Source organism: Ornithodoros turicata, chromosome 10 (genome assembly GCF_037126465.1).
Source record: "Ornithodoros turicata isolate Travis chromosome 10, ASM3712646v1, whole genome shotgun sequence".
NCBI classification, from domain to species: Eukaryota; Metazoa; Arthropoda; class Arachnida; order Ixodida; family Argasidae; genus Ornithodoros; species Ornithodoros turicata.
In genome coordinates, this window is record NC_088210.1 from 24,136,194 (window position 1) to 24,150,613 (window position 14,420).

A 14,420-nucleotide genomic window follows, 5' to 3' on the forward strand; every position below is an offset into this window, starting at 1 on the left:
AGAGCGCTGAGAGAGCGCTGACCCGGTTCGGAGCCAGTAAACCGTTGCTTGGAGTTTCCGTGGGATCCCAGTCGTTGGTAGTCCTGACCGACGGTTTGCCATGATATCATGGATTCCAGCAATAGAAGTCGGCCGAGGACGTACACTCCCCCAGAGTCGTGACGTTGCGCTCTTCTGTGAGGCCGACAGCGGCGAGCTCTTTTGGCAGTGCCACCACCACCACCAGGGTGCTCTGCTTGGAGTAGGTCTGTGACGAACATATGTTGGTCGCTGTCATCGGGGATTGGCAGATATGGGTTGCGACGGACGTCGCAACCCATATATCTTGACGGTATATTCCCATATATATGTCCCATATAATATATTTTCCCATATCTTTATATCTTGACGGTACCTCATATCGGTCATATATACCAGCCATGGCCAGACGGTCAGCATTTTCGTTGCCGCTGATCCAAACATGCGAGGGGATCCACTGTAGAGAAACCTCAGCGTCACTCGATGACAGTTGACCACATAGTCTTCTGACGCATAGCAAGACACGCAACATCTAACAGAGGTCTCCCTGCCACCCCTCTGCCCCTAACGATCTCTGCCTGCTCCCTGCACATTCGCCGGTGGCGCTGTATCCGTACCCGGCAGTTCCGAGCGGACTCTACCTCATATCACAATTTTCGTACGTCTCATTGACCCCCTGCAGGACTTTACTATTGCATGCCGTTGCAATAGAGCTGAAGAATCACTCCTCCACTGTCTTCGAATGAATGTTGCACGGACACCCTCACTCCTGTATAAAATGCGCCAGACGAACTCCCCCAATTGCGCAACTTGTTGTGTGGAAGCCGACATTGAGCACTGCCTCCTATCCTGCAACCGATACGTCTCAGAAAAACTCATCCTCCAACGCCACCTGCGACAACTTGGCTACCCTAATGTCCCTTTGGCCACCCTGCTCGGTCCGGTCCTGCACAACCAGGGAGCAGTTACGACTACCCTCTTGAGCTTTCTCCGTGCCACCGGCCTCTCGACCAGCCTCTTAGGCCCTTTTGTGTGTTTTTATGGAAGGAATAGCAAGTCGGCCTATGCCTGACTAACCTTTTTTTTTTTTCAATAAACATACCCCCCCCCCCTTCTGACGCAGCGTGCCAGCATGTTGGCTCATGTAGGGTTCGTAACTTTTTGAATTGCGCTGCTGGAGCCAGTGAGGATGACCGCCTTGTTGATGACCCTGGACTTGGATGACATGCAGCTGCTACATGCAGTATTGCCAGCAGTTCTGCAGTAGTGGAGGAAATTGGGTACCGCAGACATTACCCTTGCCAGGAAATAGGTTTGGAACGTCGTGGGCGCAGGTGACACTTTTGGTGCGGTGGTCGACGGAGCCATCGGTAAATACCAGCGTGTGTTGGTATCACACGTCGCTAATAAGGAATATTCCACAGCTGCTTTGGCTTGGCTTCTCCGGGTCTCTTAGTCAGCTAGAATCTCTCTCTCTCTCTCTCTCTCTCTCTCTCTCAAAATTGGTTGGTGCCTAGCCTTATCCTTATTGTGAAGGGGCTCATTATTTCATTCCTCACATCACCACCAGCACTGGGGTACAGTATCGCCCGTGGCGATGAAACTCCTCATCTATCATCTCCATATAAGGTTGTTGTTGTTGTTGGCTTCGAGTGGGCTGGATGTCGTCCTCTTAATGCAGAGGTGGTAGTGGTGGTGGTGATGATGATGATGAAACTGCTTGCCGTAGTCTGCCACGCTCAAGTGGGCAAAGTATCGCAGGGGGGATCATGCGTCCTGGGCCTACTTCACAGGAAACTTAAAACCTAGAGAAAACACCCAGACATCACAGCCAGTGTCTGGACCCGAACGCGGGTCACGCTGGCCACGTGACACGCTACTAGCCAGTCGTCGTTTGGAATACGCATGGTTCTCTCTCCTGATTTGTTACAAATCAATTCGTTTCAACGAATCAAGAGGCAGAACGATATTATTGCCGAACGGTGCTATATGTGGCGAAGTTTTGTTTTAACAGTGCACGCTGAAATTGTGTGACCACCGTAGTAAGAATACAAAGCAAATTAAAGGAGTTCACAGGCGTCGACACCCTTTCAATTGAAATATAAATTTAAAAAAATATAAACTTCAAAAAAGATTCTCGACAAATATTTGTCGTCAACAATGGCCCTGCAAAGCTGCCGCGTTTGAACGTGTTCGACACAATGCTGAAAGTCACAGCCCATTTTCCTATTCAATTCATAAACCGATAGGACAGTCGTATTGTGGTGCTGGTCCCAGTTGGACATAGGGTACTGGCAGATTTGGCTTCGAATAAAACGCGTCTCTCCCACTCGACACGTTTATAGTCTCTGAATGCGAGACCGCCAGAAAGCGGATTTAGCGATAATCGTCCTGTCAGCATTGGAAACTCAACACGCTGAACACGACAGATTTGTATCGAACAGCAATCGGACTTCTTTCTATGCATTAGGACGTCGAATGTGTTGGATGACTCTTCTGACGGCTTTTATTGCAGCTTCATGAGAGCAACATCAGAACCTTTCATCCCAACTGTAATATCGGTGTTGAAAATGCCGCTTTCAATTGCCGCCCGCGTGAAACAGCGTTTTAAATGGTGTGGACCACCTGAAATGATATTGTCTTTAAAATATATGCCTTTTGAAAGTGTGTGTTCGTTTTTTTTTTTTTTTTTTTGTTTTGTAGAATACGTTATTTAGAAGAACGTTTTACTGCATTTCTGCATGGTGTAAGCCTTACACCACAAAGGTGTGTGCGATATGACAAGACGTTTACACCTGAAAGGTGTAGGAAAATGCTGTGTACACGCGATGCTCCATGCTGACCCTCCGATTCATCTCAGCAACGCCTGTCTGCAACGCGTCAGCAACCATATCTTGTGCATCATTGAAACGAGATCGTCGTATATAGCCGTTATAGGGCCCACATAGGAGCCCCGCAACTTTTCTTTTTTCTTACGATACGCCGACGTCGTATTCTTCTTGTTTGGCCCGACGCAGATTACGACCACAGTCGCGTTATGCGGATCAACGCCCTTTACGTTCCCCTTAGCACCTGGCCAGATCCCGACAGGCTTTCTGTTTGTTGCACAGCGGACTGATGGAAGCGCGCTTCTGAGAAGCGACGTTAGGTAATCTCCGAGATGTCTTTATTGATGGGCAGAGCAAGCTGGGGCGGCAGAACTCGTTAGGAAATGCGCGAGATCGGCCAATGTGGTCACGCAAAAGTGTTGCGCCACGGAGACATTGGCCCCGAAGTCATACATTTATAGCAGTACTATAATCGGCCGTCGTGGGTTTTGTGAAGGTACCCAAACTGCACAATACCTCGGTCCAATATCGGGCGGATATCGGCGATACTGGTCCAATATGGGTCCAGTATCGCCGATATCCAATCAGTATTCCACATTCGTCGGTCTCACGCAAAATTGCCAACGTTGGGTATAGTTTGTAGGAATTTGGTCGTGGTCTAAATATCTTGGCCCAATATTGGCAATACTGGTCCACGATTACTATAATAATGGCCCAGCTTTGCCAATATTTGGCCGAGATGACCCACCACATCATCATCCCATTTATGTGTGTTTGTGTGCGTGTGTGCGGCCGAGATGTTGGACCCCGACGAAACGCCTAAAAACTACCCAATATTTGCAACGCTGGTCCAATATCGGTCCAATAGTGGACCAGTATCGCCAGTACCCAGCCAATATCGGGCCAAGATGTTGCACAGCTTGGGCAGTTTTAAGGAATTTCGTTGTGCTGTCTTCAGTTACCGAACGAAGCTTGTACAGCGCGCTCATATATAACATTTTTATTTACTCATTTTTGCAGGCTCACCGTAGCAAGAGCTTGACGCAGATCGACTGCATAGATTCTGGCGGCTCTATGGTTCGGAAGGAAGAGCAGGAAGCAAGCGGAGGGAGCAGCCCTTCGGATGCAGGAGCGGGACCTCCACCCCTGCTGCACGCAGGGGCAACGGGGGGCAGTGGACCTCTATTGCCACCTCCTCCTTCGCCAGACCGCCTGTCTGTGCCTGACGAGTCCAGTTCTGCGGTATCGCAAAGAAGGCTACTCAGGACCACCAACAGGGTGAGTACATGTGAATATTTAGATTACAAATTAACCAGTCACTTCGGACTAAATATCGTGTTTTTCGAGAATCCGACTTAATATATAGGCATGTTATCGCAAGTCGACGTGTTTCCCATTGTATTCTTCGAAAATACTGTTTCCTAAAAAGTGATGCGCAGTTGTAGTAAAATGTATAACAGATTTTTTTGTTTATTGATTTTATTTATGTACATTTATTTTTATTTATTTTATTTACGCATATTTAATTTTTAATTGTTTTATTTAGTTTCATTTAATTGTTATTTAATCTTCTTAATATTTTCATTTCATTTATTAATTTATTTATAAGTTTGAGAAATATGACGTTACATATTGCGCGCAATCTACCATCCGTATACAGTCCTGTTCATTGTAAACCATCTCTCAAGTACAGATGCTTTTTCCTATAGGCATGGATAGAGTTACTCTACCTTTTCTTTGATAGTTTTTGACAATCCTAAACTTGAAATAAATGAAGAACAACGAATCACAAATAAAACATTTAATTGCGAGCTTTCATGCAGACTGTGCACGAACACTCGTAATTAAATGTTTCATTATTCTTTTATTGGTGCTTCGTTGTTCTAGATTTATTTCAAGTTTAATTTATTGGTTTCCACTGGCATATGCACGCTTTTAACTGCCTTAATCCGGTAACCTTGTGCCATCTTGTATAATTAAACGTTCCCTTTCGTAATCTTTTTGAAGTTCCAAAGGTTTAAACTCTTCGCGATATTCTTTCAACACTAATATATAAAGCTGCACCAGCAATATTATGTAACGAGCAACTTCGTAAATAACTGACATTTCCCTTTTCGTTCAATGGCCAGAAACCGCCAAATCCAGCGCTCGACCGACGCCTGCCAGCCAGCGTAATCATCGAAGCTGTTTTCGAAAATTTTCGTTTTGTGAAAAAGAAAAGCGACCGAGAAACATTTGCCGCAGGCGTATACATTAATGATAAAAAAAGAAAAGAAATGGACCATTAACGAACAGACGCCTGTTTCTTTCATCGAGTGGAAGCAAATCAGATTGAAAAAAAGGGGGGTATGTTTATTGAAAAAAACGAAAGGGAAAGGAAAGATTAGTCAGGCGTAGGCCGACTTGCTATTCCTTTAAGAAAAAAAAATAGAAGAAGAAAGGAAAAATCTGACTGAAAGGCTGGTGAGGTACAGTGATTATGTTGCAGATTTGCAGCACTGCCAGATGACTAGTGGACGCCTGCGCTTCAATAATAATTGGATTTTTAAAATTCATTTTTGTCATTTTTGCAGCAACCACTGTATTCTTATTGAATATAAGCGTGCGTTTTCCCAATTTTTACTTTCCCATCTATTTATTGCGCGCTGGAAGCAGGAAAGCGTAGATCATGAGGTGTTATGATCTTATATTGTAAGCGACACCGGGAAAGTAATATCCGAGCAAAGGGCTTTCAGCTTTGAGGCTTGGACCTTTGAGACTTTAAAGCAAAGGCTGCTGCTGTATTTAGGCTATTTGCTTCAGACTTTACCTGACTTCACCGTGACTCACCTAGTCAACGATACAAACTTGTCCCATCTTCCATTTCAATAGGGGGGGGGGGGGATATAGGTTTATTGCAAAAAATAAAAGAACAAAGAAAGAGGGGAAAGGTTAGCCTGGCTCCAGAAGCCGACTTGCTATTCCCGCTTACAAAAAGGGAAAAATAAAAAGAAGAAAAAGAAAGAAAAAACGAAAAGAGTGAAAGAAAAGAGGCGCAGTCACAGGCTCAGGACTTTCTAGACGAATATTGTCATAGTCAACCGCGAAGTCGGCCCAGAACGCGTACACACTTTCCTATCTTTGTCCTCCCTCCATCCGTCGCAGGCTACAACGGTTCATAGCCACTGTTGCGTAGCGGTGCATCCGACAGCGCTGCAAAAACGCAGCAGCGTATACCCCTGCCTCCTTTCCCCAGGGGGGCGTGTTAGCGTGACTGATGTTTTAGACGATGGTCGTTCACATTTAATATGGCGCTATTTTTTCTTCGCATGTCTGCTAGCCTCCCCGTATTTATACGCGCAAGAAACCAATAGGAAGTGACAAGATGTAAAGAAATGCAGGCACGGAAAGTGGCGGCGATTGAATTTTTGATGCGGTTGGCACGAATCGCGTTTTCCTCCCATAGCAGGCAGGCCCGCACACGATGTGCTGAAAGAAAGACAAATAAATAAAAATGCAAAGAAAAAATTGAAAGTACGGAGATTTTCCGTTAAAAGTCACGCTAGGCTTTTCTTCTTCCTCCTCGCGTGCGACAATTTCTTCGCATCCTTTTGTTTCGTTTTAGTTCCTTCCTTCCTTCTTTTCTTTATTCTTCTTCTTCCTTGCTTCTTCTTTTCTTTCGTGACACCCTACGGCACATCATTTACGGCCATTTCACGGCGGAAAGTTGAAAAAAAAAAATACTGTGCCCAATTTTATTGCCAGCTCGCTGAGAGAGAGTTGTGTTATTTTTACGCGTCGTCTCCCTAAACCCCCTGGAAGAGCAGGGCGGGCGTTGCTTAATGGACGCGAAGGGTGTTATATGACCTCGCGATGTATTGGCGAATACTTGTTGAGCGGTTGCTAAAAATAACTTTCGCGGTCTGGGTGGAGCCATCAGACGAAGGGGAACATCGCACGTCATCTAAGAGATATCTCGCCACTTGTGGTTAGGGGAACGCTCCCGCGGTAACTGGCCTTTTTTATTTGGCTCGTCTGCATAATACAGTTGTGGTGGAGTCGCGCGCAATATTTATGAAGCGCAATCCATTCACTCTATCTTCAGCTTGGAGACCACAGAAGTGTGTGCCCTTCTCTGCAATAACACTGTTCGGTGCTCAACAATGCTTACTTGCAGTTGCCACACACTTTGTCCATATTTGTTCATACGGCGGAGTCACGCATAACTTTGCTGTATGCATTGGTACTCTGATATCATTTCTCACAGATATCGGGACGAACAAAGTATTTTGGCCCTTTACGTTTGGGATCTTTTTCATTAAGTACTTTGGCTTTTTGTTTTGGGTACCTGCAGCTGATCAGAGTCCTTGTCAAAGATATCTTTCTTGAATTATTTTTGCTACTATTTCTCTATTATTTTTACTCCTTTACCTTAGCATTCAGCTTCAAGCGCTGTACAATAGCCGGAATCGATATACCTTTTCATGTTTTACTTTCTTCCCATTTCCAACATTGCTACGCCTGAGTCGGCAAAACTGTAGTCGAGTAGTCACCCCTTCATCCCCCCACATCTCCTTTTGTATTAATAAACATATACTCCCCCCCCCCCCCCTTGATACCGTCCACTATACCTCCGGAGCTACGACGACAGACCGTTTGTATACAATGACTTGCCAGAAATATGAATTGATGTAAAGCCTCAAAGCCAACGTCACCCGTTCGAGTGGGAATTCTAATTCGCATTTCCTGCATCAACCAATACATATAGGGTGCTAAAATTTTCGAAATTCACATGTGGGCCCTTGGACACCCGACCATCAGTTCCACGCCATGCAGGCATTTGTGCGATTTTGCGCGGACTCCAATTTGGTGGACACTGTGTGACTGACAGTGTGTGTGGACACTGTGGGAGTGACTGACTGAGTGTCTTTGTCACTCATTGTTCTTATTGCAGTTAGCCATTTTTGTTTTTCTAAGTGATCTGGAGTAGATGGCTCTCGTAATGAGTGCCTATTTCTCCATTTTTTTTTTTTTTTTCTTATCAACTCAACTCAACTCGCATCTCAATATTTTTCTTTTTTCAATCAATCCATCCAAATTCGCAGCAACCGTTGCTGCGTAGTAGTTATCGGTCGCTCAACAGAGGGTGCACTAGAGCATTACGGGAACATGCTCACGGCGACAACGGGTCTTCCGACTACCTTTCCTGCATGCTTTCTCAACAGCAGGTGAAGCAGCCTTTACAGGCACAAACTGGAGGAAAACGGGCATATGAGAAACGGCAGGTAGAAAAAATATAAAAAAATAAAATAACTTCGACAAGTCGAAGTTCCAAGTGATGTATATTTCCCGCCTCCAGACCTCCGCATTTTTCCACACCACCATCCACAGCCGCCTCTATTGATTCCTCTCTGCATATATTTGTGCATTGAAACTCTCTCGTAGGAGAAGCGACGAGGAATGTTCCCTGTATATAGACTGTTTCTTTATTCCTCGCATATTTCCGTCTTCTTGGTGCCTTCCCCTCGATCTTTTTTCTATGTTGCTTAAATACATACATGTATGTACAATCCACATTTACATATTACATGCCACATTTACAAAATAGTTCCACGCGCCGAGACTGGGAGGTGACGCGGGTTTGAATCCCGCCACCGGCTGTGCTGTCTGAGGATTTCCCGGCAGATTTTCGAGACGAATGTCGGCACAGTTCCCCCTGAAGTCGGCCCAGGACGCATACTAACCCCCTCCTGACCCCCACTACTTCCTACTCTGAAAAACCGAAAAGCTGTCAGCATCTGGCGCAAACAGCGACGACATCCTTCACCTGGTTAACCTCCCCGCTAGCGCCCCATCATGTGCCTGAGACACGTCCATAGAGACCGGACTTTAAGCGAAGTGACGCAGACGGGATTTCAGCGCGGTGCATCAGAAATGTGCACCTGAGACGGTGTTGGCAGGTGATCAATATTCTGAAGGACCACGCAATGTTGGATCAGAAACTGATCTTCTTGCCGCAGAGATTTCACACCGTTTGGGTGAAAGTTCTATAACAAAACTTGAGCGAACGCGCGTGTCGTTGAAACCTTTCGCAAGTAATAAGTGATGGGTCCCCTTTTGAGACATCAGGAAGTGTGTGTGTGTGGGGGGGGGGGGGGGGGGGGGCGTAAAGTATGTTCGCCTGCAGCATGATAAGCTTGCCGTTCTTACGCCAATGTCAAGCCGATTTCACGTAGGGAGAAAAGTTTTGGTTGTTGCGAGATTGCTTCCTCTTTCCAGACAAAATTTCCTATATCGTTGTCAGACTTCGGAGGCAGTTTTGAATGCCATCCGTTGGAACTGCATCCTCTACAGTCGGCCTAAAGTACCTTATTCGCTATTCGCAGGTACCGAGCCAAGAATACGTGAGCATCACCTTAGAAGATGATTATGGGGATCAACAGTTCGAAGCCATTCCTGCCATTAAAGGAGTCATTTTAAGGTGAGTACAGCTCGCTTGGTTGAAAGTTTTGATCTACATGTTGAACTCCATCATTTTAACTCGCTCATCTGTTTGAACTTTCTCTGTGTAAGCGTACTGGGATAGCCAGTTCAACGTCGTCGTAACTCACATCCCCCCCTTTTTTTTTTCTTTATCACATCACATCATCACAGCTCAATTGATGCATCCGGACTTAAAGCGCCTCTACTGGCTAAAGCTGGTACCTGCTGGTCCTATCCTATATACCTATATAATAATCCTATATCCCTAATTATGTCATTGTAATCTACGTGTCACAAAGTGTTTTTTTTTTCTTTATGTGGCGTGGACGTATCGTAAAATCAATTAATTTTTTTGTGAAGTACGTAACGTCATACACAGTGTGTGCAATCTGCCATCCGCGTCGGGCAACACTGCTCCTCTACGGTCGATTTCCGTTTCCTCGCCACAACTGCTGGCAGCCTTCCAACGTGGTGCGGAGGGCGGAGACCGGGCGTGTGCGTGCGTGCGCTGTTCCTAGGAAAGAGACGCAAGAGCGCGTGGTGGCGTCACCTGTACTCCTGGAGAAACCGAAACTATTTCGCGGAAGTGCATAATATAGGGAGTTTTATCACAACGTAGAAGTTTCACGATAACGTAATCACATCACATCACATCGTAATCACAACGGCGAGCCCTTTCACTAACACCACCACCACCACGATAACGTTTCCGAAAACATGATAAGCCAATCGCCTGATTCCTTTGAAGTGGCTGACATCACGTCGCTGATATCTGATTGATTGACGGCGATACAGGGTCGGAATAGGAGGGCTCTTACGATTTCCTAAAACTCCCTAATGTTTATGACGATCTTTATATTTTGGTGTGCCGAGACCTTGAACGAGGTTTGCATAAAAGGAAGCTAATTCTTTTTGGTACGTATAGTGTCATTTGAAACAAAACTAACGCAAAGGTAGTTTTGCGTGTCTCGTCCTTTGAAAGCCAGGCACACTTCATGCGTGACGCGTATGGCGCCCGTTGTATATTATACGAGCACATCCTCCCATTTTCCACACGGCAGCCATATTACGTAACGTCCAGCCCGCTGCTTGCTCACATGCAAAGGCCTGTTGTGCTAGAAGTAATGCGGTAAGAAGAGTACACGGTTGGGCAGAACACTCCCCATATATCAAGCCGGCGCCGTAGCTCTGGTCCATATAGAAAGGCATACATCTGTGTATCAGGTGTCGCGTCATATATGCGCATATTTCGAACGGAGACACAATGCGGTGTATCAGTTCCCAGCCCTTGGCCCGACATGTGCATCTTCATCTTCGTCGCTTTTTTTATCAAAGAATTCCGGGGAAGAAAATCCGGTGCATCTGTTCTTTTACATCGTTGCATGTAAATAAGGAACGCACAGTTTTTGTAGGAGCAGAGTTGAAAGGACCGTGATATATTTTTCGGAATGCAGGTTCGCATCAAAGTAAATAGCTAACTTTTAATCATTATTAAACTTATGTAGATTAATACATAAAGTTAATAGTCACTAGGGGATATTGTACACCGAAAACTACGCGTACTTCTCCAACAGAGATAGCCTGCCTCTCTCTCTCTCTCTCTTTCTTGCCAGCGGCATGGCCGAGTGGGTTAAGGCGTCCCGCTCGTTTGTGGTAGCCAAGGTCGTGCTGAAGACTGGGAAGGTGGTGGGTTCGAATCCTACCACCGGCTGTGCTGTCTGAGGTTTTCCCGGGGTTTTCCGAAGACTTTCCAGACGAACGTCGGCACAGTTTCCCACGAAGTCGGCCCAGGGCGCATACAAACCCCCTCCCCCTGTTCGTCCCCCACTCCTTCCTGCTGTCCTCTCTCCATCTGTCCACATCAGTACGCCGCTCATAGCCACAGTTGCTTCGCGGCGCTAACACAGAATTTATAAAAATATTTCTCTCTATATATTTTTTTTCTTTTTCTTTTAGGTATGATTTACAGACAGCATGACCCGTTTTGGCGAAAATAGATGCATGCAAATGTGAGGGTGCAAGCGAAGCACACGCGGATGTTGGAGTTGGACGGATTAAAAATAATACGGAGAGGTTGAACTTGTCACCTGACAAGTTCTGTTACTCCGAGAAAAACAAAACAAAAAGCAAAACACAACAAAAACAAAACAAAAAAAAAAAGAGTGAGATGACTAGGCTAGGCTAGTCTGTACGGCGCAGTGTTCACGGGCACATGACCGTCAGAGGATCGCGCCACACAGGAACCAGGGCGTCGCGTACAGATGAATTAGTACTGAGCATCAAGAGAACAACTTGAGATGAAGCCTACGAGAGCCTTGAATGCGGCGTCTCTCTGGTTGGCGTCCCACGTCCCCAAGACCTTCTCTATGGAGAAAGCTCTGTTGTCCAGACGAGTTAGTGCGGCCCGCAATGTCTTGCGTTGGGACTGATGTCTTCTGACGCGGATGTCCATTCACACGAATTCACACTTATCCCCTATTTTGATTTGAGAGTATAGGTGAGGTGGCGCAGGACTGCCGTACCGTAATACGCCCCTGTTTGCCAAATCGTGGGAAGAGGGCGCTGCGAAAACTGCTAATCGAATAAAAGCGACACGAAGCCGCGCAAAAGTGCGCGTTCGAACAAAACGGAGCAGCCAGCACTTGTGCCGTTTCCTATAATTCCCCAAGGGGATTGCTACGCAACCCCTATGTCAAACGACGCGTAATACACTCGGCTTTCGGTAACAGGATTTTTTCCCTCTGTGCCTGCCTCGCGGAACGCGTGAGCTCGTTATGTAAAACAAAATTTGTCGCACTTGAGGTCCCAGTACACTGCGCCTTACCGCTACAAACAAGGATCGGGACCTGTTGCGAAACCGGATTAGGGATAACGGTTAGCATTTGGATATTTCTTGGTGAAAGAGGTACGCAAGATCTCCTTGTGTGTCGCATCAGTTAAAAGGAAGGTACCTAGCTGCTGGCATCTTAATTCACAGAGATAACGTTTCTTGTAATGACTTTGTCTCTCGGATTAAACTACAATGCAGTAGTGCAGTGCAGTTTTGGAACTGCAACTGGCAATAAAGCTTGGAGACTTTTGCAGCAGTCGACAGTATAAGTACACTCAGACTTGTTTGTTTTTGCGTTCTGTCTTTTTAGAAAATTTGGGCAAAAATCGGGTTCAGGAGGTGTAATATAGGGTAGAATCGCGCGCGCAATATCGGGTGAAAATTAATAAAAATGTTCATTTCACATGAACATGCCAAGCAGCTGTGCTGAGTGCGCAGTGCCTAGCGTTCTTGAGTGCCGGTATTGGTGGCTGAATTTGCCCTTTGGCAAGTTCATTTGGTAGCTTTTTCGGTTTTTATCCGAAGTGAAGCTGACGCAACTCGGTGTAAGTACGGGTTTTACCGAGTTTAACCCTAAATCATTGACTCTGCTCGTAGATTCCAGTTCACCTTCTCTCTTCCTGTCACAGCGAGACATTTTACGCTTCAAGCATCGGGGGACCAAAAATCTTCTGAAGGCGTAGCACGCTAGGGATTACACAAGGCTTTGTGTTTTACTGTGTGTTTTTCCTTTCTGTGTGTGAGTGCGACGTGTTCTTTCGGCTCCACCTTCCACCCGTAATCCTTCGCATGTGTCACCGTTCAAGCTTGCTGGACTATCTCCTCTCGGACAGTCGTCTAACTAGGATGAACGACCTTATAAGAGAAGAAGACCGAGTGATTCCAGCAAAATGTATTGGGAGGTTGCGTTTATAGCAGCTCGGGGACTACAATTTACTGGGGAGGATGGCCAAGGTGCAAAAGTGTTGCCAAGAAACTTTACTAACCAAAAACTGGTCAGTAGAGTAAGTGATAATAGACTTTGGATTTGGATTGGATTGGAAAATACTGGCTGTATATGATTCTAAACCGTATATTCAAGCGTGAAAGTGGGCGCTTTGATGGTGATCTTTTGATGATGACGATTAGTTAGTTGAGCCCAATGATGGAGTGCGCTATCCGAGGTCACGTATTTAGGAGGGAAAAATCCGCTCTCCGTCAGTTGAGTCTTAATATTGGATGTACCCCGTCGCAATATTGTTTAAAATGCGTCAGCTTGACAGTGCAGCGTAGAAGCTAACGTACCACAAGCAGTACAACATCTTGATATCTTGACCCAATATTGACTGGATATACTGGCAATATACTGCTCCACTACTGGACCAATATTAGACCAGTGTTGCCGATACCCAGTCACACCAGTTACACCGTCATGCTTTTTTTAACGAATAGCAAACCGTCCGTAGTCTGGTTAACCTCTCTTTCCATACCAATGTTTATTGCTATGTATATCCCCCCCCCCTCTCGGTTCCGGGTTTTGAACACGGGTCACGTCCCAGTATGTGCATGAAAGCAGGCTATCTTGACAGTCATATGAGCCTTGAGCGGGTGTTGGGATATTGATTCTGATGCAGTGTTACATACGAAACAAAATCTCTCTCGCAGTAAAAAAAGTAACGAGCCAGTTTCTCCCGGGCTGACCACTCTTAAGAAAAACGCCCTCTAAACTTGCGATTGATCCAGAAGAGAGCTCGATATTTTTAATTAGAAACCTAGCAAACGGCGCTTATATAATGGGCGCGTGTCTTCCTTTGGAACGATGGAAGTTCAAAAGATGCAACGTGCATACCGGGGATTTTAAAACTTCACTGAGGCTTAATTATTACGAGGAGTAAATTTACTTTGGATCGTTCGCGTCTGTAAGCAGAGTATTTTGTCTGTCTGATGCAGTTACCCTCCCATTGCTCCTCATAACAAAGTGGATAGATAATGTGAAATAAGCCCCGTCTTTCGCTATTTCCTCGTTCTATGTTTTTTCTTTTCTTTTTTTTTCTTTTTTTTCTTCTTTTTTTCACGTACATATATTTTCTGAAGAAAAAAGTTCCAGACTTATAGCCTCCGTCAGGTGGACTCCAAACATCGCACTGGATTTTGCAGGGGCCAATGGCAATGATTCTCGAACTGCCCCTGGTAAGCTGTTCGTCCTTCAAATTTAAAGGGAAGCTCCTTTAATCCTGTGGACAGAGCAGCTTCCTCCGAAACGTCGATTATATTTCCATAACACTTTGCGCCCTGAGCATTAT

General features: G+C 45.6%; 1 protein-coding gene across 6 annotated transcripts in view; it reads left to right on the top strand.

Moving 5' to 3' along the window:
* Positions 1 to 14,420, top strand: part of LOC135371141 (pleckstrin homology domain-containing family G member 5-like) — a 250,282-nt gene that overhangs the window by 175,521 nt on the left and 60,341 nt on the right. For all 6 annotated transcript variants that reach the window (XM_064605170.1, XM_064605169.1, XM_064605172.1 and 3 more), the window contains 2 exons: positions 3,867 to 4,124; positions 9,212 to 9,306. In XM_064605170.1, the coding sequence (XP_064461240.1) occupies positions 3,867 to 4,124; positions 9,212 to 9,306 (353 nt within the window). The remainder of the gene's footprint in view (positions 1 to 3,866; positions 4,125 to 9,211; positions 9,307 to 14,420) is intronic.